At 41.8% G+C, this 27,876-nt stretch overlaps 1 protein-coding gene across 5 annotated transcripts; it reads left to right on the top strand.

The window, feature by feature from the left end:
* The first annotated feature begins 51 nt into the window (after positions 1-51).
* LOC115129590 (septin-6) lies at positions 52-25,969 on the top strand. 5 transcript variants are annotated; one of them, XM_029660123.2, is made up of 11 exons: positions 52-152; positions 2,393-2,507; positions 4,472-4,667; positions 5,952-6,138; positions 8,267-8,428; positions 9,157-9,253; positions 11,338-11,506; positions 14,394-14,526; positions 15,535-15,725; positions 18,647-18,696; positions 24,352-25,969. In XM_029660123.2, exons 1-10 carry the CDS (start codon positions 123-125, stop codon positions 18,648-18,650), a joined length of 1,284 nt encoding a protein of 427 aa, XP_029515983.1. In that variant the 5' UTR covers positions 52-122; the 3' UTR covers positions 18,651-18,696; positions 24,352-25,969. The 5 variants fall into 5 exon arrangements, with proteins under 5 accessions (XP_029515983.1, XP_029515982.1, XP_029515981.1 ...); XM_029660122.2 differs by having other exon boundaries at positions 21,577-25,969; XM_029660121.2 differs by lacking the exon at positions 18,647-18,696.
* The last annotated feature ends 1,907 nt before the right edge of the window (positions 25,970-27,876 follow it).

Raw genomic sequence — 27,876 nt, 5'->3', positions numbered from 1 at the left:
TTGAAATGCGGGCTTTTATTTTGAACGTTTCAACATTACCATAGGAAAGTGACGTTGTTGTTAGTGTTGCTAGCAGAGTGGTAGTGCAGCTTCCTACATAGGGTCTTCATAAAAAAATAACCATGGCGGCCACTGAAATAGCTAGGCAAGCGGTGAGTACTATAATTAAGGATGATTTTCTCGTTTTCTTCTGGCTAGGGCACCGTTGTAGCTTGCTAAAATGATTCATTTGGTTAATTAAGTACTGGGTGAATTGAACTCAAATGGTATGGATAGATGTCGGTGGAAAGCCCCACTCGCCATGGTTGATGCAGCGTTTTTTTTAATAGGCTAACTCGATATCAAATTACCTCTATTACAACGTTACTATCGTAATGATACAATGCATTTAGATAAATATCGCTCATTACGTAACCGCATGATTTATTAAGATACAAATTCTTGGGAACATTCGATAGTCTGCATTTGCACGCATGCGTTCGCTTTTATGGTTATCGTTGCGATCCAGTATCCTCATCATTTCTCCATGAAGTCTGTAGTTACTTCACATTGATATGCTATTTAAGGATATTAGGACTATATAATTTTAAAAAATTCTGGACATTTCAAATTTCATGCATATCCGCCGTCTATCGTGGGTTCGATTCTGTTAGTAAGTTAGCCTATCGCGTTGTTTCTGTCAGCCCCGTTACTTTGTTTGCTGGGCGTTGTCTGATGTGCATAACGAGTCATATAGGGTACAACTGAGTGGGAATGATTTAATATTTGTATATAATATAGACCTAAATAAGAACGAGGGTAATGTGGATTCATCAAAAGTGGTTTCATTAATTTCAGAATGTGAGAGTCAGTAGGCTTGAAAAGTCACTGGGAGAAGGATTGGTAGTTGCCCAAAAGCCGGCAGATGGCGATGCTGAGTCGTTTAGACCATCAATACCGGATCAATATTGCCATCTGCCGGCCTTTCGGCTAGATTGGTAGGCTAACGTAAATCGGCTTTTCGTTTTGTGTGCAGTTAATTCAAACCGAAATGTATCAATGAATGGATGAGAACAACAAGCATTATGTAATTGTGCAACTCAAGATGTGTCTTTGATCCCAAGTAGGACTTGGGTTTGGGAATGCTGCACCTGCACATGTAGGCCAGCTGAGGAGTGTTTGTTTCGTCAAGAAAAACCATCTGTTAAACTAATAGCCTTTCAGCTGTTTAAACACAATTCTAACTATACAATTGACAACTGTTTACCCCAGTCTGTGGAACTATTTTCAACCTCACCCATTTTAACTGAGCGGATTTTGCAGTCTGCCTCAATGCCACAATATATATTTTCAAAACATTTAGGCCTTTTAGTGGTGGGGTTGCTTCAGTTAAGTCACTATCGAGGGCACGTTTTGGCAGTTCCATGTAATCTAAATTCCTTGTATTCCTGCTCACATAACCATCCTGTGCAGTTCTAGAAGCAGAGAATGTGTGATGATGCAACTTCCTTCATGCACACACACATTTGTTTTACTGTCCTTGTGGGGGCCAAACCCCTAAACCTAACCCCTAACCTTAATTCTAACCCAAACCCAAATTGTAACCCTAACCCCTAAGCCTACAGCCTTCTTCATTGTGGGGACCGGTGAAATGTCCCTACTTGTCTGAATTGTCCTTGTTTTACGATCCTTGTGCGAACTTCTGGTCCCTACAAGGATAGTAAAACCAAACACACACACATTCATATCCATATTAGACCCTTATGAATTTAGGGTCAGGCCTACAACAGGAGGATCCATGTCACCTTGATCAAGTTGGGTCATTTGTTATGATACATTTATAACATAGAATTGTTACTCTCACACAAACATGCCATCGTTCTACTGTGCATGGTTTGTTTTCAACACCTGTACAGTTTGTAACTCTTAAAATGTGATGTTTTACTTTCCATATATGGACATTGTGGTTTCAACGGTCTAGACTGTGCAGTATGCAAATATGTTAGCAGGAAACAGGAAGTGTATCACAGCTAGAGCACCAGAGAAATTAGCTGAGGAGTTATCTTCATCGAATACAATGGAATGTGTCTGGCAAAAAAATCTAAATTGTAGCTTAACCATAGAAGATTGTAGCTATGGCTAACACTTCAGTTTGTGCCTTAACTGCACTACCAGTAGTTGTGGGAGTGAATGTTTGAAATGTCATATTTCTGTGTAGTCTGGTCTTGCATGAAATGTGTAAACGGAAGTGAAATAATAATATTATAGTCAGCCTAATTTTTACCTAAGTTACGATAGCCTTATCCATACCACCCCTGTTTCATATGCATCTGCGATTATACCCGGCTGTTAATGATTAATTACACACCTTTACTCAGTGTTTCTAATTTCAAAATAATTATTTTGTCTTTAGGGAGAAGGTGCTCGTGCCGTCCCTCTAGCCGGCCATGTCGGCTTTGATAGCATGCCCGACCAGCTGGTCAACAAGTCTGTCAACCACGGCTTCTGCTTCAACATCCTCTGTGTCGGTGAGTGTGTCATGCGTAAAACCTCCCTTTTCTTCTCCTCAAGGCAAAATGGGAGCCCTTCTCCAATCCCCTATGTCAGGCGTTTCCACTGTAGATGTAAACCCAGTTCATTCTGTCTTTGTCCCACTTTGGTTGCTTCTCACTGGTCAGCAGTCAACTCTGATCACCGTAGCTCATTCATCTTCAGTCAGTCAAGCTATCGTTTGGGACTGGGGGTAGAAATGAAGACCCTAAAATGATTCCAGTGAAGTGTAATTCCGCATCTCCCCCAGTAATTTCAAAGCAATAGACCCCAGACATGCATGTTTATTTCACTCCCTATATTAGTGTCTGTCTGTTACAGTATCTCAGAATTCAATTCGGGTGACCTAGGCCTCATTTTGAGGTTGTATACAACTTAGCTGAATGGTGTTTGGGCATAATTGACAGAGAGAGTTGTCATATAGATCTATTATGGTGAAATGGTCTGGTTATGCCTGTCGTCTTTTAGCCTTGTTTTGATTTATATGTTTAAACCAAATGGTACATTTAGTAAATTTGGTTGAAAGTAGGAAACCGAGAATACAATCCCCTCTCCATTTTACACACTCTGAATTACTTGAAAGCTATCAGTGGCAATCAAAACATTCCAAAGCAATGCTAGAAGCCGAACGAACCTCTATTATTACAGCCTACTCTAAAGTCAGAGAAAGCAAAACAGTTGTAAACTGCACAGACCTAAAGCTTAAAGCCCCAGAAATGCGATCCGGAGGCTTGTGGTTGTGGTCTAAACAAAACAGCAAGAACTGAATCGAGAGCAACAACAAAAATTCAGCTGTAGTACAGCCCCATTTTGGATTCATAACGACTGCTGTTTTTCTTCACTGAAGTTAGATTTTTAAGATGCTGGTACATTCAAATGTGAACCTTTGGATGTCAGGGCCTTCTTTAGCATGGGGTTCAGCATGGGTCCCTACCAAGTGAGATGCTCATAGCTTAGTTCAGCCCTGAGAAGTTTCTATAAGGAAGATGAGCGACCACAGAAACCTCTCGACAAAGACCCAAGGTGGACGTTCTCTCTCAGACACAGGCACTGTGCTGTTCCATTCTATCTCCCTTTTACTATTTAGTGTGCACTGATGCTCTGTGAATAGAAGACTACTACCGTTGGCAGTCCTCTGCGTGCTCCATGTGTATATGCGGTGTCAGATGAACATAAATAGGCCTGCATCCCAAATGGCACCCTATTCCCTATGTAGCGCACTACTACTACTTTTCTGACCCAAAATATTTTCTGGCACTGGGAGAGGAAGGTGGCTGGCTCACTTGACTGATAGCTTTGCACAGTATGTGTTTGTCAGAGCGCATCGGGACATCCGTGACTCGGACCCATGCTGCCCTTTTTTTGTTGTTGCCAATGTCTGTTCCAGATATCAACCATGGTGAACATATGATTATCTTGTTGAAGCGCTGCCCTACTTACTCTTACAAGCACCCAAGATATTAGACGTTTCTTCGGCGTATCTTTTTTATTCCGTTGGAAAGCTCCTCTCCTGCCAAAAGCAGCAGAGAAGCCAGAGGGGTTCACACGTTAAATTTAAGAAGATGTGAAACATGGGAAGTGTCCATATAATTAACATTCTGGTGGCATAGAGAGATCTGCTCTGCAGCCCGAGTCCAGATTGTAGAACTGCAGTCTTTTCAACAGGGATGCACAGTACTAAATACTGTCATGCACAGTATGTAATGTGCCTTTTTAAGCCCACATTTATTCTGACAATGGCCCAATCTGGGATCTTCCCTGCTGTTTAATGGTCATTTCCAATAATGATATACTGTAGCCTATACCCGTTGATTATTGAAGAATACAGCTTATAAATGCCCAATGAGCTTAGTACAACTGCCTCACACAAACTCAAACTCCAGATACAGAGTCCACAAATAAAAGGACACAATAGGGAATTAACTGAAGGTGTGTGTTTTAGGGGAAACGGGCCTGGGCAAGTCCACTCTTATGGACACCCTGTTCAACACCAAGTTCGAGGGCGAGCCCACCCAGCACAACCAGCCGGGCGTGCAGCTCAAGTCCAACACATACGAGCTCCAAGAGAGCAACGTGCGCCTCAAGCTGACCGTGGTCAACACTGTGGGCTTTGGAGACCAGATCAACAAAGAGGACAGGTGAGAGACAATGACGTAGATCAACATGAATATAACGTGTGTGTGTGTGTGTGTGTGTGTGTATGACTTTGGGTAGAGAGCCCCAGGTTCCTCTTCATGTGTCTTAAGAGATGTTTAGACGGTACAAGAACTTATGAGTCACATTCATTAGGCACAAAACAGAAGAAAACGAATGAATACGATCCTGGTGTTTATATACCACTACCAAGAATGTGTTATCTTTCACTCATATTCAACTTGTATTATCCCTCTCCCCATACCTTATGGAAACACAATAGACATACCCCGAGACTTGAGCCAGGAGTCTTCAGGGCTAAATCATACAGTGTTTTGTCTGTGGGAAAGGGAGGACTCCTCTACCTGTCACTTTCTCCCCTGATGGCAACATTCTAGTCAACGTGGGATCCAATTGTCTCCTCTCTCTCTCCTGTCATGTGATCCTCATTCCTCGTCATGAGAGATCACAGAGAGAAAGGACGGATGATGTCATGTGAGCGCCAGGCCAGGCAGCTCTCTCTGACCTCAGTCTGTCCCAGGCCCCTCTATCTGCTCTTGTTAGGGCACCGAGGGGGAGGCTGTGCTAGATACAGGGAACCCTCTTGTAGGTCAGTGCTCCAGGTTCACACTGCTTCACATCAGTATCAAATGGTGGATTGGTGAATGGGAGCTACGGGCTAGCAGTTATATGAGCAGCCATTCGGCTAGCTTCTTATGAGGGGGAGTGGAGGTGGGAGGAGATGTGTTGGGAGGGCGGGGGCTAGACCTGTGTTTAATCAGAGGTTCCATCTCTCCTTTGTACGCGCGGTGCATCTTCCCCTTCATTGGGGGTCGTATGCCTTTGATGCCTCCCCTCTGCTCCCTGATCCGCGAGCTCCCAAATCTCTTCCACCAACATGTTCTGCCCGATGACTCCCAGCTAATGAGACCCAGCTCAGCTGAATGAGGGATCAGCAGGTTCTTTTTAGGGAGCTGAGCTGTACTCACTTAGCGAGCTAGCTACCTCCCACTGACTACGCTCTGGGACTAAAGAACAAAATTAGTTTTAATCTCTCACTTAAGAGATGCTTCACAACACCTTCTAATATTATAAGGTGGTGGAACTGTCTTCATTTTGAGTGAAACATTTTTAAAAAGGCAACGGTATAGCTACCCTTGAATCCTTCATAGACAATGGTAAGATACTTTCTCTTTTTGGTGCTTCGCTGTCATAAACCTAGTTTCCTTATTACCTGTTTATCATGCGTTTATAACACATTAATAACACTTATGTTTTTCTCTCCTCAGCTACAAGTCCATTGTTGAGTTTATCGACACCCAGTTCGAGGCCTATCTGCAGGAGGAGCTGAAAATCAAGCGCACGCTACACAGCTACCACGACACGCGCATCCACGCCTGCCTGTACTTCATTGCGCCCACCGGACACTCCCTCAAGTCCCTGGACCTGGTAACTATGAAGAAACTGGACAGCAAGGTGAGCTGCAAAGCTAGCTAATTACACTATGATTCCAATGGATCAATGGGCTCAATTCCTGCATGGGCCAGATACAGTATACTAAGTTGGTCTATATGTGTCACTGTCAATGTTGTGTCACTGTCAAAGTCGCTTTCGCTCAAGATATCTGCTAAATTACCATATTATGCGATCCATTCATTGAACTCTGCTGATTTGAAGTGTCACGTGAAAAGCCGTCTCCCTAATATGATGGTAACCTCAGTTGAAGAGTCATATTTTTGTCATGGCTATTTATAAAATGCAGGGGGGGAAAGAGAAAGCTCTCTAGCCTCAAGATGATGGTGGCTCATAAACTCTTCCACACACTTTGCATGCTCACAGATGCGCTCCTGTCCTGTGACCGCGTCGGTGTGGGTCAGCCGTGAAACGCCACGGTGACCGCTCACTCTGTTTTCCTAACGCCACCCCAAAAAGCCCTATTTGCATAGAGCCTTCCTGGATTTCGGAGAAAGGGGCTCCTCAGTGTTTGCCAGAGCAGCTGTGCCCTACCCACCTCTCAGCCTCTCGCAACAGTGTGATCTTTGATCCAGAGCAGAAGCCTCCCTGTGTATACATCATACGGCCCTTAGCATCAGCCAAGCATCATTGCTGCGAGTGACTGTAAAGCCCTCCAAGAGCTAGTGCTACTGGATGGCGTTTGAGTCCGGCCAAAGTGAGTGAAACAAAAGTTGGTTGTGCAGGAGGAAGTGCAGTGTCTCTTGAGTTTATGGGCAACAAGTGGTGGTGGGTGGATGTTTGACACAGACCCCCCCTGCCTATTTGTGCTTCTTCAGTCCTGTGGGCTCCATTAAAGCGGATATTTGGATATACTGTATCTCTTCCCTCCCTCCCACTTCATGTTCTGCTTCTGTTTTTCACCAAACATGGGGCTGGAGGAAGTGTTTCTTCTGAGATACCTTGATCAGTAGGCTCTCATCAATTAACAATGTGTTTGGAGCGCTCTTCACGGGATGGAGAAAGCGTTGGAGGTTCACTAATACTACTCTCTCTCACTACTCTTTCTGGTAAATGCTCTTACTGCTCTGCGCTGCCAGTTAAAAAAAAAAATCTCTACTTCGTTCCAAGCTCTGATTATGTCAGAAATGCACATAGATAAGCCGAATCGAAAATGCACAAATATTCCTGAAGCTAGTAGACACTAGAGGTGTACAGATATAAAAAGACAAGCTATATATATATTTTTTTTGTATCCGGCTAGATGATATCCCTGCTTTTGACCGAGGCACAAGGAATCCAGAGAAACATTAGGAAGGGAGTGAAGACCCATATCTCAGGGTCTATTCATATCCTGTCTTGGCCAGCTGTTCCCCAATTGTCTCAGGGGGTTTAGCTAGCTAGCTGTGATGACCTGGCTGCATAGGAGAAGCTCGCATGTAAATGTGATTTCAGTTTTGTTTTATAATTATAAAATATTTCTAAAACCCAGTTTTTGCTTTGTCATTATTGGGTATTGTGTGTAGGTAAATGAGGGGGGGGGGGGGACTATTTAATCCATTTTAGAATAGGGGTGTAATGCAACAAAATGTGGAAAAAGTGAAGGGGTCTTAATCATTTCTGAATGCACTGTATGTGCTTATTATAGATTAATCTTATTCCTGTCCTTATAATAATTCTCAGTGGAGAAGCTCCATCAAAGGGCTTTTTAGTCCAGGAACTAGGCTTCATCTTTATCTGGGAAACCAACCATTAAATGTGTGAGGCTGAGACTGGTTTTGTATGAAATATAATTATTCATGGCTTCAGTTGGAATGTAGATTCAATTTTAAACAATTTATTTTCAGTTGTTTTGTCCTGGTGAAAGTATGGTGTTGTAAATTGCATTTGCCATGAGCCTCCAAAGCCAATCTTTTATTCAGCTTTATCCCAAAGTATAGGCATTATTTGTTTGCACCTTGTCATTGTGTCTTCAAAATAGTTGTGATTGTGTGTTTTTATCTTTGATGCAAGTCCGTAAAGTATAACAGGATCTGTGTTATTTGTATGTATTTTGATGGATTCTTTTGTATACATGCAGCACACATCATTTCCTCATCAGCGGATAGCCTAATAACGTTTTAGAATCGCATTTAATCTCCTCAAATGAAAGGTCAACATCATCCCCATCATTGCCAAGTCAGATGCCATCTCCAAGAGCGAGCTGACCAAGTTCAAGATCAAGATCACCAGTGAGCTGGTCAGCAACGGCGTTCAGATCTACCAGTTCCCCACCGACGACGAGACGGTGGCAGAGATCAACTCCACCATGAACGTAAGCTAACCCTTCTCTGATGCCGCTCATTGTAGTTCAGTAGCATTTCAGCAAGTTTTATCAATACAGACCTACTAGTTATAGTTGAGAAGTGTAAGTATGGACAAGGTTTGATGAGGGAGAAATATCATATGATGCGATTCTTGATTGTCTGTTATCATGGAATACATTTTTGTAAGGACTGGCACATTTGGGCTCCCGAGTGGCGCAGCGGTCTTAAGCACTGCACCTCTCAGTGCAGTCCCTGGTTCAAATCCAGGCTGGAGCACATCCGGCCGTGATTGGGAGTCCCATAGGGCGGCGCACAATTGGTCCGGGTTTGGCTGGGCTAGGCCGTCATTGTAAATAAGAATTTGTTCTTAATGGATCTGTCTCGTAAAAAAAAAAAAATAGAAAACAAAATACATACAATACAGTGGACAAAAGCATTACAGGAGTAGATATGGTTGTCTTCAATTGGGGTTTAGAAAAGGATTTTATGTTTATTTTAATATTTTATAGCAAAATGATGACCAGCCCTGTAGGGTTCACATACTTTCAAGCAGCACTGTATATAAATTTGCAATTTTACGCCTAACATGACATGTCACGTGTAATTCAGTTTGTAATTGGTTCACTCTGCAATTGGTTCCCCTGTCAAGAGATATGCTCCAATTGATCAAAGTCTAAACAAATAAATAATGGAGTTATGTAATAGAGTGAATCCTTTCTCCACTACGGCTTTGCAGGGCCATTTGCCGTTCGCCGTTGTGGGAAGCACGGAGGAAGTAAAGATCGGCAACAAGATGGTGAAAGCACGGCAGTACCCCTGGGGAACAGTGCAGGGTAAGCTAGGTCGCGTTTCACAGAGGAAATGGTAGGGGGATCCTCCCGCCATCATTTCCCTCCCACTCATTCCGCCCTAACTTCCTAAACCACTACATTCATACCGTCAAGAGGGAAGCCATCACTGCTGCTTATGTAATCTCATGTTTGTCTATTTAACACAGCATGGCTCCACTCTTGCATAAATGTATAACCTGCAGCAGCTGTTGCTTGAGTCATGTCACTTAGATGGGGGAAAAAACCAAATCCCATGTCAGAAATTTGAGGATTTATTGATTTATCTCAATAATGCTTGAAAAGTGGTAGATTGTGAAACCTGTGATGATTATCAGAGAGAGTTACTGACTTACTATAGAAATATAAAATGTTTCGTTATTTGGTTTCCTATGTTGTGCTTGTACTTATGTCAGTTTTGGCTGTGTGTGGATACGTGGGGGGTAGTATGAACTAGAGGTCGACCGATTAATCGGAATGGACGATTAATTAGGGCCTATTTCAAGTTTTTATAACAATCGGAAATCTGTATTTTTGGGCGCCGAATTGCAGAATTAATTTAAATATTTTTTTAGACCTTTATTTAACTAGGCACGTCAGTTAAGAACACATTCTTATTTTCAATGACTGCCTAGGAACGGTGGGTTAACTGCCTTGTTCAGGGGCAGAACGACAGATTTTCACCTTGTCAGCTCGGGGATCCAATCTTGCAACCTTACAGTTAACTAGTCCAACGCAATAACGACCTGCCTCTCTCTCGTTGCACTCCACAAGGAGACTGCCTGTTACACGAATGCAGTAAGCCAAGGTAAGTTGCTAGCTAGCATTAAACTTATCTTATAAAAAACAATCAATCATAATCACCAGTTAACTACACATGGTTGATGATATTACTAGATATTATCTAGCGTGTCCTGCGTTGCATATAATCTGACTGAGCATACAAGTATCTAAGTATCTGACTGAGCTGTGGTAGGCAGAAGCAGGCACGTAAACATTCATTCAAACAGCAGGGTAGCCTAGTGGTTAGAGCGTTGGACTAGTAACTGAAAGGTTGCAAGTTCGAATCCCCGAGCTGACAAGGTACAAATCTGTCGTTCTGCCCCTGAACAGGCAGTTAACCCACTGTTCCTATGCCGTCATTGAAAATAAGAATTTGTTCTTAACTGACTTGCCTAGTAAAATAAAAAAATGAAATAAAAACTTTCGTGCGTTTTGCCAACAGCTCTTCGTTGTGCGTCAAGCATTGCGCTGTTTATGACTTCAAGCCAATCAACTCCCGAGATGAGGCTGGTGTAACCGAAGTGAAGTGGCTAGCTAGTTAGCGCGTGCTAATAGCGTTTCAAACGTCACTCGCTCTGAGCTTTCTAGTAGTTGTTCCCCTTGCTCTGCATGGGTAACGCTGCTTCGAGGGTGGCTGTTGTCGTTGTGTTCCTGGTTCGAGCCCAGGGAGGAGCGAGGAAAGGGACGGAAGCTATACTGTTATACTGGCAATACTAAATGGCCTATAAGAACATCCAATAGTCAAAGGTTAATGAAATACAAATAGTATAGAGGGAAATAGTCCTATAATAACTACAACCTAAAACTTCTTACCTGGGAATATTGAAGACTCGTGTTATAAGGAACCACCAGCTTTCATATGTTCTGAGCAAGGAACTGAAACGTTAGCTTTCTTACATAGCACATATTGTACTTTTACTTTCTTCTCCAACACTTTGTTTTTGCATTATTTAAACCAAATTGAACATGTTCCATTATCTACTTGAGGCTAAATTGATATTATTTATGTATTATATTAAGTTAAAATAAGTGTTCATTCAGTATTGTTGTAATTGTCATTATTACAAATATTTTTTGTTTCTAAATCGGCCGATTTAATCGGTATTGGTGTCTTCCAATAACTACACATGGTTGACGAAAGGGGATCGGCGGTGAAAAATCATAATCGGTCGACCTCTAGTATGAACTAGCCCTGACCTCACATGGAACACATATACAATAGTGCTGGCCCGATCCTGTCTCGGACATTGTGCTCCACACTCTATTCAGTTCACTCTATGGTGTGTGTGTGTGTGTGTCGTCGGCAGTGGAGAATGAGAACCACTGTGACTTTGTGAAGCTGCGGGAGATGCTGATCCGGGTAAACATGGAGGACCTGCGGGAGCAGACACACACGCGCCACTATGAGCTCTACCGCCGCTGCAAGCTGGAGGAGATGGGATTCAAGGACACGGACCCCGACTGCAAACCCTTCAGGTGCGGCTGTTTCCCTTTATATTTCCTCCTTACTTCCTGTTTTCTCTTTCCTCCCTATATCCTTCCAAGACTGTGTCACAATTCTGCACACTTCCTGTCATGGATGTAGCTCTTTACACTTGTACCCGTATTCGGGTTGAAAGTGGCAGATTTGGATACTGATAAGCACCTAAATTGGAACACAGTGGTAACATGCTATACATGATGTCAGAGCTCAGGGTCTCCACTTCACAGACCTGTATGGGTTTTGACTGACAGCCTTTCTGAACTTGAGCACCACACGCGAACAAGAAGTTGACCCCCTCCCTCCTGATAATTGGGTGACTTTTGCTAATGTTTTTTTGTCTGAGTGAGGGAAAAGCTTTAAATTATGAGGACTCAATGTATTTTGAAAGATGAAACATTGAGGAATATAATATATACTGCTTTGATGTCGTACAAGCAAGCCGAACACCCGTGAGTTCAAATGTGCACTCCACATTTCCATATCATGAAACCCATGTAATATATATGATCAACGTATATAATCACTATGTTTGATGTACAGTTACAAGCATCTGAATGCACTCATGACTCCATTCCATGCGCACCAAAATTACCATCTGCTTCTCTGAATTGCCTTGTGAAGCCTAACACTGTAAGATCGTATTCAGAATGGACAGATTTGCAATTTTATAATGGACCATTTTTGGATTGCGTAAACAACAACAGTAATTGTGTAAAGGCAGGGCTGTGTTCCAAACAAAACAACTACAAGTGTGCTTACTCTAGTTCCTTAGCGGCACAGCTAGGAGAGCAAAAAAACAAACATCTTCTTTGAGCCATAAAAGTGCATTGTTGAATTGACTTAGGAACTGTGCACGCATTGAGGTGTGTGGCCACTTGGAAACACCAGTTAAATCTCTCTCTAACCTGTGTCATTTTTTTGTCTTATGTTGCACCTATCCCAAATTTTCAAAGAATATTCTTATCATGTTACTGAATGTATCCAGAGTATTTGCAGATGTTGTTATCAACAAATAAATGTTAAATGCACATAAAATCAACAGGTGAATTGTTGTCCTCACTTTTTGTCTAATAATTTCCCCAGAATTTCCAAACTGTTCCCTTTTAATTTCCACCATGGTTTCTGTAAGAAACATTTCAATTTAGCCCTATCCATATAGTCCAATTCCCACGAGAGAAAGGGGTTTTAACAATGGTTGAAACTTTGGAATCACTACTTTCCAATTCCTACCACCCCCTCAGTTAATCACAACCACTTTTTGCATTCTGATGTCAATTACAGTCTGATGTAATTCACTTAATGTGAATGTAGGGACATAGTACTAACATACAGTGCCTTCGGAAAGTATTCAGACCCCTTGACTTTTCCCACATTTTGTTATGTTACAGCCTTATTCTAAAATTGATTAAATAAAACAATTTATTCAGCAATCTACACACATGCACCCCATAATGACAAAGCGAAACAGGTTTCTATTAATTTTTACTAATATATTAAAACAGATACCGTATTAACATAAGTATTAAGCTGAGGCGCATCCCGTTTCCATGGATCGTCCCTGAGATGTTTCTACAACTTGATTGGAGTCGACCTGTGGTAAATTCAATTGATTGGACATGATTTGGAACGGCACACACCTGTCTATATACGGTCCCACAGTTGACAGTGCATTTCAGAGCAAAAACCAAGCCGTGAGATCGAAGGAATTGTCCGTAGAGCTCCGAGACAGGATTGTGTTGAGGCACAGAGGGTACCAAAACATTTATGCTGCTTTGAAGGTCTCCAAGAACCGTGGCTTCCATCATTCTTAATGGAAGAAGTTTGGAAGCACCAAGACTCTTCTTAGAGCTGGCCTCCCGGCCAAACAGCAATCGGGGGGAGAAGGGCCTTGGTCAGGAAGTTGACCAAGAACCAGATGGTCAATCTGACCAGAGTTCCTCTGTGGAGATGGGAGAACCTTCCAGAAGGACAACCATCTCTGCAGCATTCCACCAATTAGGCCTGTATGGTAGAGTGGCCAGACGGAAGCCTCTCCTCAGTAAAAGGCACATGACAGCCCGCTTGGAGTTTGCCAAAACGCACCTAAAGCCTCTCAGACCATGAGAAACAAGATTCTGGTATGATGAAACAAAGATTGAACTCTTTGGCCTGAATGCCAAGGAAATGTGGCACCATCCCTACGGTGAAGCATGGTGGTGGCAGCATCATACTGTGGGGATGTTTTTCAGCACAAGGGACTGGGAGACTAGTCAGGGTCGAGAGAAATCCTTGATGAAAACCTGCTCCAGAGTGCTCAGGACCTCAGACTGGGGTACACATTCACCTTCAAACAGGACAACGACCCTAAGCACACAGCCAAGACAACACAGGAGTGGCTTCGGGACAAGTCTCTGAATGTCCTTGAGTGGCCCAGCCGGAGACTTGAACCCGATTGAACATCTCTGAAGAGACCTGAAAATAGCTGTGCAGCAGCACTCCCCATACAACCTGACAGAGCTTGAGAGGATCTGCAGAGAAGAATGGAAGAAACTCCCCAAAAACAGGTATGTCAAGCTTGTAGTGTCATACCCAAGAAGACTCAAGGCTGTAATTGCTGCCAAAGGTGCTTCCACAAAGTACTGAGTAATGGGTCTGAATACTTATGGGCATGTGATATTTTATTTTTGTATTTTTATGAATAAGCAAACATTTCTAAGAAACAGCTTTTTGTTTGTCATTATGGGGTATTGTGTGTGGATTGATGAGGGGGAAATCGATTTTAATCAGTTTTAGTACAAAATGTGGAAAAGTCCAGGGGTATGAATACTTTCCGAACTCATTAGTATATGACTCATTAGTATGACTTAATTTCTGAATGTCCTCTTCCTGTCTGGACCCCAGTCTGCAGGAGACGTACGAGGCCAAGAGGAACGAGTTCATGGGTGACCTGCAGAAGAAGGAGGAGGAGATGAGGCAGATGTTCGTCCAGAGAGTCAAGGAGAAGGAAGCTGAACTGAAGGAGGCCGAGAAAGAGGTGCGTGTTTGTGTGTGTACAGGAAGGTTTTTCCATTACCAGTTAAATGCTTTAATTCTGCCACATCATCACGCATCCTACCAACCTCACAAGAACTAGGGTTACATGTGCCACATCTCCATTTGTACTCAAAGCTACAGATATCTGTATACTTCTGGCCCCTCCTTGGACACTGTGTTAACTAACCTCCAGACGAGCTTCAATGCCATACAACTCTCCTTCCGTGGCCTCCCAACTGCTCTTAAACGCAAGTAAAACTAAATGCATGCTTGGCTACTGGCTACAGGTTATCTACAAGTTTCTGCTAGGTAAAGCCCCGCCTTATCTCAGCTCACTGGTCACCATAGCAGCACCCACTCGTAGCATGCGCTCCAGCAGGTATATCTCACTCGTCACCCCCAAAGCCAATTCCTCCTTTGGTCGTCTTTCCTTCCAGTTCTCTGCTGCCCATGACTTGAACGAATTGCAAAAATCTCTGAAGCTGGAGACTCACATCTCCCTCACTAGCTTTAAGCACCAGCTGTCAGAGCATTTTACAGATCACTGCACCTGTACTTAGCCTATCTGTAAACAGCCCATCTATCTACCTACCTCATCCCCATACTGGTATTTATTTATTTATTTTGCTCCTTTGCACCCCAGTATCTCTACCTGCACATTCATCTTCTGCCGATCTACCATTCCAGAGATTAATTGCTATATTGTAATTACTTCGCCACAATGGCCTATTTATTTCCTTAACTTACCTCATTTGCACTCACTGTATATAGACTTTTTGTTTTATTTTGTTCTACTGTATTATTGACTGTATGTTTTGTTTATTCCATGTGTAACTCTGTGTTGTTGTATGTGTCGAATTGCTACACTTTATCTTGGCCAGGTCGCAGTTGCAAATGAGAACTTGTTCTCAACTAGCCTACCTGGTTAAATAAAGGTGAAATAAATAAAATATCACACCTTCTAAATGAGTTTCTATCTAAGATGTGCGTTTTCTCCCTCGCCACACAGCTGCACGAGAAGTTTGACCGGCTCAAGAAGCTGCACCAGGATGAGAAGAAGAAGCTGGAGGACAAGAAGAAATCCCTGGATGACGAGCTCAATGGCTTCAAGCAGAAAAAGACGGCTGCCGAGCTCCTACAGTCCCAGGCCCAGCAGGCAGGGGGCTCCACCACACTCAAGAGGGACAAGGAGAGGAAAAAGTAAGTATCTCCTTCCACGTTCAACTCCCTCCTCCTCACACAGCAGGCATAGGTGTTCAGGGTCGTTTTCATTAGGCACCCAAACAGAAGATAACGTCACGAAACAGGGAGAGACTACCTGGACCTGTCAAATGAGAAATGCTAATTTTCATGTTCCATTGCGAAACGTTTTAACACGTTTGCTGTTGCGTGCCCTAATGAACACAACCCAGCTATCCTTGAGGATTCCTTAGGTATACTGGACCGGAGCTGTCTGGATGTTACAACCTGATCTAGGAGGATCAAAGAACAACTGGATAAATTGTCACTATAGTGTTTCCCCTAGATCGTTTTCCAGGCAGGGCGCAAAGGCCCCCAAATCAACATTTAGGGCCTCATTAACCAAAATGAGAGGTGTCCGCCCAAACAATAATATGGGAAACACTAGGTCATTAATTCCACTTAGAATAGATGCCATCTAAATTATTTCTCAAAATAATGAGTAAATGTATTATTGTCCCTGCCTATCCCATGTATGCACAGTGGCAAGAAAAAGTATGTGAACCCTTTGGAAATCCATGTATTTCTGCATAAATTGGTAAAAAAATTATTTTATCTAAGTCACAACAATAGACAAACACAGTCTGCTTAAACTAGTAACACACAAACAATTCTACGTTTTCATGTCTTCATTGAACACACTGTGTAAACATTCACAGTACAGGGTGGGAAAAGTATGTGAACCCCTGGATTTAATAACTGGTTGACCCTCCTTTGGCAGCAATAACCTCAACCAAACGTTTTCTGTAGTTGCGGGCCAGACCTGCACAACGGTCAGGAGGAATTTTGGACCTTTCCTCTTTACAAAACTGTTTCAGTTCAGCAATATTCTTGGGATGTCTGGTTTGAACCGCTCTCTTGAGGTCATGCCACAGCATCTCAATCGGGTTGAGGTCAGGACTCTGACTGGGCCACCACTCCAGAAGGCGTATTTTGTTCTGTTGAAGCCATTCGGTTGTTGATTTACTTCTGCGTTTTGGGTCGTTGTCCTGTTCCATCACCCAACTTCTGTTGAGCTTCAGTTGGCGGACAGATGGGCTTTCCAGCTTTATGTAAGTCAACAGTTTTTAATCTTAGGTCTTCTGTTCGAGGCATAGGTCACATCAGACAATGCTTCTTGTGAATAGCAAACTCAAATTTTGTGAGTGTTTTTTTATAGGGCAGGGCAGCTCTAACCAACATTTCCAATCTCGTCTCATTGATTGGAATCTAGGTTAGCTGACTCCTGACTCCAATTAGATTTTGGAGAAGTCATTAGCCTAGGGGTTCACATACTTTCTCCAACCTACACTGTGATTGGTTAACTGATGTATTCATCATTTGTCAGTTTGTCTGTTGTTGTGACTTAGATGAAGATCAGATACAATTTTATGACCAATTTATGCAGAAATCCAGGTAAGTGTTCACATGCTTTTTCTTGCCACTGTACATCTGGCAATACAGAAGATGGACGAATCAAAATATAAATGTTGTATGCATGTGGACCACTTTACTGGTGTGCGACACTGTACACTGTTGCATCAGCCGCACCTCAGATATGAAGAGGCCTGGCACACACCACACGTAAACAAATGACACGGTCATTAATCAAAGCTTTCATTTGCCTTATGTCGATGCATTTGTAGGAACTCTTTTCCTGTCCACCGCTTTGGCTTGTCCCATTAATGTCACCAAGCACTGAGTGGTTTCTCTCCTCAGTCTAATGGATTAGCGATAACCAACGTAGCTGGCTCTGATTACATTGAAATGGAGGAGCAATAGATGAATAGATGCTCCCTAAGGCTTAGTTTAGCAGTTTAGCAAGCGTTTTCTCTTATGCCTTCATAACTATGGTATAGAGGTGGACTTGCTATTTTTCTCCTCTAAAATGAACACACATATGCACCAGAGATTAGGATCGCTGTCACTTTACTAGGATTTTACATTGTTTTCTATCCACCTTTATTATACAGAGTACTGTAGCTAGTAATATCCTGAACCCTTCTCTGGCCCTCAACGTAAACCAGATTCATCTAGATTAGATTTGGTATTACAGTAATCTGATTGTATTGAACCCAGGCTAGTGAGACTGCTGGTATAGGTCTATATCCCATAGGAATGTTGGTTCAGTAATTGTGACGTTTTGTTTTACCTGTAGTATCAGGCTGCAGTAGGAGGGCCGTGTTGGCAGTTAGAGGTTGTTGTCGTGGGTCCCTTCATGTTGGTAATCACTCCTGGTTGTCTATTCAAACTGATGCGAGCCCTGCCACCTGCCCTGTTAGAAAGGATGAAGATACTTGCACTGAGAGAGGTTTTTTTTTCTTCAGTTCTTCTGTCATTTCTCTCTGCTATCTCTAAACTCTGTAGTTTTTCCTCCTCCCTTTCACTTAATGTTTCTGGGTTACTGATCAAAACATTATTGGCCAGTTTCCCGAACGTAGATTAAGCATTGACCTGGACTAAAAAGCCTAGCTTAGTCTTGTCTGAGAAACCGGCCCGATGAATGCTAGTTAGTACTTCCTCATTTGGCCTCTCTATTTCCTTATCTTGTTCAAAACATAATCCTGTTGATAGCTTGGGCTACAAAACCAATGTTTTATTCAGTCACCAAAGGACATGTGCATGGCATGTTTTAATGAGTGGTGTAGATGTGACATGGAGAATGTATATGTGTTGCTGTGTTTAAGACCACTCGGAAACTCAGAAATGTCCAACTTGGAAACTTGTTGTAGAAAGATAAGGGCTGAGTTTCCCACTTGGAAAATATCTGAATCAACCAATAGGATGCTCTAAGCCCAAAAAATATGTACATTTTAACTCTGAGGTTCCGAGTTGTCTTGAATGCACCATATGTCTCCCATGAGTCCATGTGTCACCTATGTTGCATCCATGCTGTTTTACAGTTAACTCCTCCCCCCCACTTGCTGCATGCTGCATGAAACATCTTGTCCTGGTAAGGCTTGCTCTCTCAACTGTTCCCCTGGTAACCAATGACAAAAAGCACATATTTAAATACAAATTTAAAAAAACATCTAAATCAAATGTCAGTTAAACACATATTTGAACTTAAATGAGAAGGACAAGGAAGTCCTTAAATGTTTATTTTTTATTTTTGAAGTAACAGTATTTTAACTTCTAGTAGCTGTTATAAATTCAGGCAACATCTGTACAGTAGACCTACTTTAAAAACATTAGTCTACATTTTATACTAATCAGACCTGGGTTCAAATACATGTGTATTTGATTTTTTGGTATTTCAAATACTTTTGTCTGTGTATTTTAAAATACATAGCCCAAAACAAGTACTTTTATTTCAGTATTTGAATTATTTGCAAAAAAAAAAAATAGTCTACCAAATAGTTTGAGAGTATTTTCAAATACATTACATGACCAAAAGTATGTGGACAGCTGCTCGTTGAACATCTCATTCCAAAATCATGAGCCTTAGTAGTTGGTCCAACCTTTGCTGCTATAACAGCCTTCACTCTTCTGGGATGTCTTTTCACTGGATGTTGGAACATTGCTGGTGGGACTTGCTTCCATTCAGCAACAAGAGCATTAGTGAGATCGGGCACTGATGTTGGCCGATTAGACCTGGCTCGCAGTTGCCGTTCCAATTCATTCCAAAGGTGTTCGATGGGGTTGAGGTCAGGGCTCTGTGCAGGCCAGTAAAGATCTTGAAAACATCTCTGTATGGATCTGATTTTGTGCACGGGGCATTGTCAGGGAAGCGCCATCCCCAAACTGTTGCCACGAAGTTGGAGGAGGAATAATGGTCTGGGGTTGTTTTTCATGGTTCAGCTAGCCCCTTTAGTTCTAGGGAAGGGAAATCTTAATGCTGCAGCATATAATGACATTCTGTGCTTCCAACTTTGTGGCAACAGTTTCGGGAAGGCCCTTTCCTGTTTCCGCATGACAATTCCCCCCTGAACACAGTGAGGTCCATACAGAATTGGTTTGTTGAGATCGGTGTGGAAGAACTTGACTGGCCTGCACAGACCCCTGACCTCAACCCCATCAAACACATTTGAGATGAATTGGAACGCCGACTGCGAGCCAGGCCTAATCCCCCAACATCAGTGCCTGACCTCGCAAATGCTCTTGTTGCTGAATGGAAGAAATTCCCACCAGAAATGTTCCAACATCTAGTGGAAAGCCATCCCAGAAGAATGGATGCTGTTATAGCAGTAAAGGGGGGACCAACTCCATATTAATGCCCATGATTGTGGAATGAGACATACTTTTGGTCATGTAGTGTACATTAAAATATTCAACTTGTCTTTTCAAATAAAATATATCTGAATATGTATTTGTATTTGAGATATTTAAAACAGTATTTGAAATCAGGTTCTGATACTAATTCAATTACAACAAATCTTTGTAACAAATCCCATAACATTTGTGTTCGTACATTTTATTAATGTCTGTATCCACCCACGGCTTAGCTAAAGATGACATCACTGCCGCAGAATTGGATCATATCCTGTGGTTGGCTGTGCCTGTGCCAGCCTCTGAAAGAGTTTCAAATTAAATCAGCAAGTTTATTAGCCTCTGTCTGATGTGCTGCCCCATCTGCCCTCTGAAACCACAACAATCTGCTTTTGTGGTCCACCCCTGCCCTTCCCGGCCCTGCCTAGCCACTACACAAAGAGCAGAGAGTCCAGCAGGAACTGTAGGATCGCACTAGTGCGCCGTTCAGCCTTAAAGCCAATTCTTGTGTATGAGGATTTTTTTTATAGCATTTTTTCTTGCTTCTTCAGCTATTTGACGCCTAGCTCTTTGATTCCCTTTTTTAAATTTTTTTTAAAATGAGAGCTACACTATTTGTACAGATTCAGCCATAGAGGGTGGGAAAGCCATAGAGACTCAGCCATAGAGGGTGGGAAAGCCATAGAGATTCAGCCATAGAGGGTGGGAAAGCCATAGAGACTCAGCCATAGAGGGTGGGAAAGGAAGACATCTGTCTTGCGATCTGTAAACTGCTGCTCCTGGGCTGGCTCATCTTCCAAGACTTTAGTTAAATGTGATGACAAACAGCCTGCTGTCTCAGTGTTGCTGTGTCATTCTGGACAACGTTCACAGGAAATGAGCCGTGTGAAATGAACAGAGAAGTCAACCATAGAGAGACACTGCATTTTTCTAAGGCCCCGTAGGAGCAACTTTGAGAATGGATCACGTGAACTTTTACAATGGTCAATTCAGGATAAATGATCTAGTTTGTAATAATCATGTATCCCTCCCTGGTTAATCTCGGAAACAGAAATGTTGCTAGATAGCAACGTTTATATTCATTTATTTACACTAGACGATTTACCGTGGTTAACATTTACATCTGTGTTAGTCCATTAAGCCTTACACAAGGCCTGGATGGTTAATAGGAGCAGGAGCCTTTCTCCTGTGACTGTAGCGTGAGGCAGCTTGATGTACAAGCAGAACCCCCCCTGGACAGGACGCTAGTTTATCGCAGGGCCTTACCTCCAATATATCTCCTTAATGCCGAGTGTCAAGCAGAGACGCATTGGGTCCCATTTTTACAGTCCTTGGTATGACTCGGACGGGAACTCCAAATCTTCTAATCTCAGGGCGGACTCTCTAACAACAAGGCCACTGAGTTGGTGTGTTAGCTCATTAGCATACCAAATAAATGTTCTTTCAACGTATACCCTAAATCTCCCCACCTCCATACACTCATAAGTCTTATTAACAGTAACAGTAACACATGTTCCTTCCGACATTACATTTGACCAATAACATGAATGATTCTGTCATTTGATTGAAAAAGTTTGTCTACTAGTGTTGTTAACGCGTAATGCTCCTTCTCTCTTATTTCCAGTTCAGGATTCCTGTAGAAAAGTGCTTCCTCCCTCAGCCAGCTGTGAATGAGTTTTCACCCCATCCTTGGCAGTGCCATGCTGTTCTCTGTCCCCCCCCCCCCCCCATTCCAACCGCCGCACATGTCCCTGCTCTGAGGAAGAATCCAGGCATTACTGTGAATGGGAATCCTTGACTCGAATGCATGCTTCTTTTATACGTTCTTTCACAAGTCATAATTCTGCGTTTGCCTGTTTTTTAAAAAAAAAAAATTATGTTGGAAGGTAGACCTTCTCTTTTTGTTTGTTAGCCTGTTTCCGCACGACTGAGTGTGCTTTTAACTTTAACATGCGCAACTACTGTTTTGACCGGCAGGAGTTTGTGGAGGCTAAGGTGAAACGCACATCCGCTATGGTCTGACCAAGCGAGTGGTGTGTGTGTGTGGCATGTAGTCTGTGCTCATTGCATATACTTGGCAAGGGCAGCATATTCACGTCCATGTTTCATACTACCACTATTCTACTCACTCCACTAAACCACTCCAGTAGTTTGAGATAATGAAGATGTACACTGATATCGTATTGGCATACAATGCATAATTATTGAAAATGAAGACACAATCGTAGTACGTTTCTAAATGAAGGCATGTTGTCCACCGCCCATCAAGAGTAGCCTGGTCCCAGATCTGTTTGTACTTTTGCCTACTCCAAACATTGCATGACTATCAGTTACAGGAAGTTGGAATGATAGCCTCGGCGCCAGTTTGTTTGCGCTATCAAGACAATGAGTGTTAATAGTGAACTGCTGATGTTATTTCATCTTAGCCTGGTGCATGTGAAGACATTCATGCTTTCTCGCCATCTCTTTGCCATACCTCATTGTTTTTAATATACTTTGTTATCTGCATACTTGTTAGCTTTTGACATTTTACACAAATATGATTTTGTGTATTTCTATTGCAATTGGGACTTTTTTATGTATATTTTTTATATATATAAAAGCAAATTTTAATCCATTTAAACAAAAAACAATCATGTAGGGATCAGTATTACACTTGTATCAGTGTTACACAAAAATACTTAATATCCAAAGGAAATAAAGCGTGAATTTCACCAAATATTTCAATTGTGGCCACGATTATTGTGTATGAAATGTATAATCAATCAGTATTTTAAACATAACAGTGTGTGAGTGGGTTCTACAAATGTGAGGATATAAGGGTTTCACATAGATTCTGATTACAGTTGGAAACACTTGGTTTGGTCTAGATATTTAACTCCTTCAAGGGCTTTGAGATATCCCGCCATTGTTATTGTCAAAACGACTCTCCTTACAGAGCAAAATTGTCTGCAAACCTGAATTCATAGGGCTGGATCCTAACTTGGACTTTCTTATTAATCATGCCTTGAAGTCAGTAGAACACTTGCATGAGCATTTAAGTTGGGTGCATAAATGTCATGTTAGTATTCAGCCTGCACTGCTTTTGTCTGAACAAACTGAGCCAGTAGTCATTCTCCATTCCTCCTAGAGAAACAGGATTGGAACACTCCATTGTTTGGCAGATGAGTGTGAGCGCCAATGAGATTGTTGGTTTTTAATTTCAACTCCACTTCCTTCTCATCTATATCTTGAGGACAGGGTGTTGTTTATCAGGAAAATATTTCTAAGAACCCCCACACCACCCTCCAAAAATATGTCTGTGTCCTTGCTCAATATAACCCACATGCCTTTGTACGGTGACACAGGTCAGACAGTTGGTCTGATGAGTCAAATGTCCACAGATGTAGTTATTTTGTTTTCGTCTAAATGTATCGAAATGAGTCGCTTACGTACTTACACATTCTTGTACAGTGGTGTAGTAGGTGTGGTTTACAACTTCTCACAATCCCTTCTCAAATTGCTCTTTGTCTCAATGTCTCTGGGGGAACTGTTGTCCTAAGCTCTATGGGTTGGCAGGGTGTGCCTTGGTGTGTGGTCATTCATACATACTGTGCTTTAGTTCCTCTGCTCACTGCTCTGTGTGTATTTACCTTTCCTTTGCAGTAAACCCTGGCTCTGCACTGAGTAGGTGCTTCCACCCTCAAGCTTTGCTAAGGGACCAGGCTTTGTGGGTAGCGGGTACCCCAAGGCTGAGGAGAGGCATTGTGAACCCACCCTTCTGGGTTAAAAAAAAACATTCATCTGCTTTATGTATTAACAAAAGGATACCCCGATCTGTATTTCATTGCTGCTCTATATGCTGACTCTGTGGCTAAATCTGTCTTTTCCGTATGGTTATACTTTTTTGTCATGTCGTGTTTTTGCTGTGCTGACTGACTAATATCACCATTTGCTTTTTGCTTCTGTAGGGATAGATATTTTCTGGACTGTTTTTGTTGTGCACTTCTTGGTAGTTTTCCCATCATTATTAGGTTTAAGATTGTCTGTTTTGATGTATTAACTGACACTGAATACTTTTTTTTAATTTACAGAGGACATAATATCTGCTGCAAGCAGTTCTCACAAGCAATTTATTCAATGTTTTAAATCCGTATTATGCTCAAATTGAATTGGTCAGCTCAAGTACTGTAGTATTTTATTATGAGTAGTTATTTTTTAGCTTACCACACAGACATTGCATTTGTAACAGAGTTAGTGTCATTTGAAGTACAGTAGCAACTATACATGCGTTAGGAAAACCCAAATACGTACGGTCTTCCCTCCCCAAAATGTCAGTAATCCTTCTGGTAGGCACTGTTGCTCTCCCTGACTGCTTGGGCATCTCTTGTAACCTTGCATTTGTCTCCTTTCTCTCTAGCTTCTTTTAATCTGTCTTGGCCACCTGTCTGAAGAGGGGATTGCAGCTTCAACAAGAACTAAGCACCCATTTCCTCTTCCTGTCTTTTCTCACTGCATCAACCTTTTTTTAACCTCCATCTCATCTGCTTTGTTGAACATGGCCGTATGTGGACTTCACATGGTATTTTTTGGATAGTTTACATTTTGCCACCTAATCAAGGTACACTTTGGCAAGTGGGAGTCCTTCACTGATAATATTTTGCAGATCTGTCTTGGTGTATGAATGAACAAAGCTTTGTTCAGGTGCTCAGGTAGGATTCTAAACAGTTGTTCAAGAGAAAAACATCAAACCAATAGTTTCATCATACCATTTCTGGCAGAGCCAAGGCTCTGGATTAATTTATATTTTGCATAAAACTATCAGAACTTAATTGACAGTACATTTTAAGAAAGTCTTTATGTAATAACGTTCAATCATATATTCAGTCCATTTTGAGAAGGACTCCGTTTTGAAATAACCATTACAAATAGCCTATTATTAATGTGCTCATAGTTCAAAGGGGGGGGGTTATGCTTTTTATTTATTTAACTAGGCAAGTCAGTTAAGAACAAATTCTTATTTACAATGACGGCCTACCCCGGCCATAGCCTAACCCGGACGACGCTGGGCCAATTGTGCGCCGCCCTATGGGACTCCCAATCACGGCCAATTGTGATACAGCCTGGAATTGAACCAGGGTCTGTAGTGACACCTCTAGCACTGAGATGCAGTGCCTTAGACTGCTGCACCACTCGGGAGCCCCTATGAATACAAATAGCACAACCCAGATCTCAATAAAGCACTGATAAATCCGCCATATTTATTTGGTGATTGATAGTGCGACGTCTTACACTGCGTGTGAGTAGTAGAAACTTTTGTCAATACGGATTTAAAAACCATAGGACAATTGCGATCCAAATAAATACAGTATTCTTTGTTCACTGCATAGGTTGTTTCATTGGAACTCAGAAGAGCCAAAGACATGTTCATGTCAAGCACTTATTTAGTGAAAACACCTTTTCCGTACTGAAATGCCATGTAGGTCGCATTTAATGCCCTTTACGCATTGTGCTTGAACTACCATCAGTCTATTCTGTATTTTGCATGTCTTTTTCTTTCATCACCTCTGTGATCTTGACCTTTTGCTCCCCATTGTAGTTTTCTCCCCTAACAGTTTTGCACTCTTTCACATTTGATGCTCTATTGTTTGGACCAGTTTTATCTTGTGTATTACTAGTTGTTATGTGCAGTTATACCCCTCTCCACAATTTCTGGCACCCATATTGCCAAATATTACAATGAGATGGAGTTGAATCCTAGATACAGATAGATACTCATGCATTTGTATAATTTATAAGGATATATTTTGTGTATGGAAGTGGAGACCTGTTTTATGAAATATGATCTTTGGACGTGACTCTTCTCTCTGTGTAAAGTTACATTTTGTTGTAAGAAATTGCCATACATTTTTCTAGCATCTGCCATAATCACCCCTCCTAGTCAATTACCTGTCCACACCACAAATTAATGATAAAATATGTGATTGTAGTTTGATTCCATTTATGTAAATTTTCAATAAAATAATGATGAAAAAGTGTGTATGTTTTTTATGCCAAATAACTTAGTTGTGCAAATAATAAACAAGAGGACAGGTTATACTTTAAATTCACTATAAAAGTGAATTTATTTAACCTTCTGGTTAATGGGGGGAGGGTAAAACCTATGATTTTTCTTAAAGTATTAGCCAGCCAGCTATTTAAAATATATACTGAACAAATATATAAATGCCACATAAAACAATTTCAAAGATTTTACTGAGTTACAGTTCATATAAGGAAATCTGTCTATTGAAATTCATCAGACCCTAGTCTATGGATTTCACATGACTGGGAATACAGATATGCATCTTTTGGTCACAGATACCTTAAATGAAAGGTTGGGGTGTGGATCAGAAAACCAGTCAGTATCTGGTGTGACCACCATTTGCAGCGTGACACATTTCTTTTGCATAGAGTTGATCGGGCTGTTGATGGCCTCTTCAATGGCTGTGCGAAGTTGCTGGATATTGTCAAGAACTGGAACAGGCTGTCATACACGTCGATCCAGAGCATCCCAAACATGCTCAATGGGTGACATGTCTGGTGAGTATGCAGGCCATGGAAGAACTATGACATTTTCAGCTTCCCGGAATTGTGTATAGATCCTTGCGACATGGGGCTGTGCATTATCATGCTGAAACATGCTACAATAACAAATGATGATCAATAACATCAGAGGCTGTACTGAATTCTAACATTACAGCTCCAACTATCATCTTATTATAAGAATGGCACGACAATGGGCCTCAGGATGTCGTCACGGTATCTCCGCATTCAAATTTACATCAATAAAATGCAGTTGTGTTCGTTGTCCGTAGCTTATGCATGCCCATACCATAACCCCACCGCCACCATAGGGCACTCGATGTGTTCACGTTGACAATCAGCAAACCACTCGCCCACACGACGCTTTACACATGGTCTGCGGTTGTGAGGCCAGTTAAGACATACTGTCAAATTCTCTAAAACGACGGAAGCAGCTTATGGTAAAGAAATTAACATTAAATTCTCTGGCAACAGCTCTGGTGGACATTCAACATTGTGTTGTGTAACAAAACTGCACATTTTAGAGTGGCCATTCATTGTCCCCAGTTTAAGGTGCAATTTATTTTATGATCATGCTATTTAATCCGCTTCTTGATATGCCACACCTGTCAGGTGGATGGATTATCTTGACAAAGGAGAAATGCTCACTAACAGGGATGTAAAATGCAAATCTGTCAAGGTAAAGGGTGGCTACTTTGAAGAATATCCAATATAAAATATATTTGGATTAGTTTAATCCTTTTTTGGTAACTAGAGGATTCCATATGTGTTACTTTTGACTGGTACTGGTCAAAGGTTTTAGAACACATACTCATTCAAAGGTTTTTCTTCATTTTTTAAAACTATTTTCTACATTGTAGAATAATAGTGAAGACATCGAAACTATGAAATAACACATATGGAATAATGTAGTAACCAAAAAAGTGTATATTTATATTTTAGATTCTTCAAAGTAGCAACCCTTTGCCTTGATGACAGCTTTGCACACTCTTGGCATTTTCTCAAACAGCTTCACCTGGAATGATTTTCAACAGTCTTGAAGGAGTTCCCACATATGCTGAGCACTTGTTGGCTGCTTTTCCTTCACTCTGCAGTCCAACTCATCCCAAACCATCTCAATTGGGTTGAGGTTGGGTGATTGTGGAGGCCAGGTCATCTGATGCAGCACTCCATCGTTCTGCTTCTTGGTCAAATAGCCCATACATAGCCTGGAGGTGTGTTGGGTCATTGTCCTTTTAAAAAACAAATGATAGTCCCACTAAGCCCAAACCAGATGGGATTGCGTATTGGTGCAGAATGCTGTGGTAGCCATGCTGGTTAAGTGTGCGTTGAATTCTAAATAAATCGTAGACAGTGTCAC

The sequence above is a fragment of the Oncorhynchus nerka genome, linkage group LG5 (assembly GCF_034236695.1).
Source record: "Oncorhynchus nerka isolate Pitt River linkage group LG5, Oner_Uvic_2.0, whole genome shotgun sequence".
Classification (NCBI taxonomy): domain Eukaryota; kingdom Metazoa; phylum Chordata; class Actinopteri; order Salmoniformes; family Salmonidae; genus Oncorhynchus; species Oncorhynchus nerka.
Note: the sequence above shows the minus strand (reverse complement) of the source record. Positions and strands in the feature narration are given on the sequence as shown.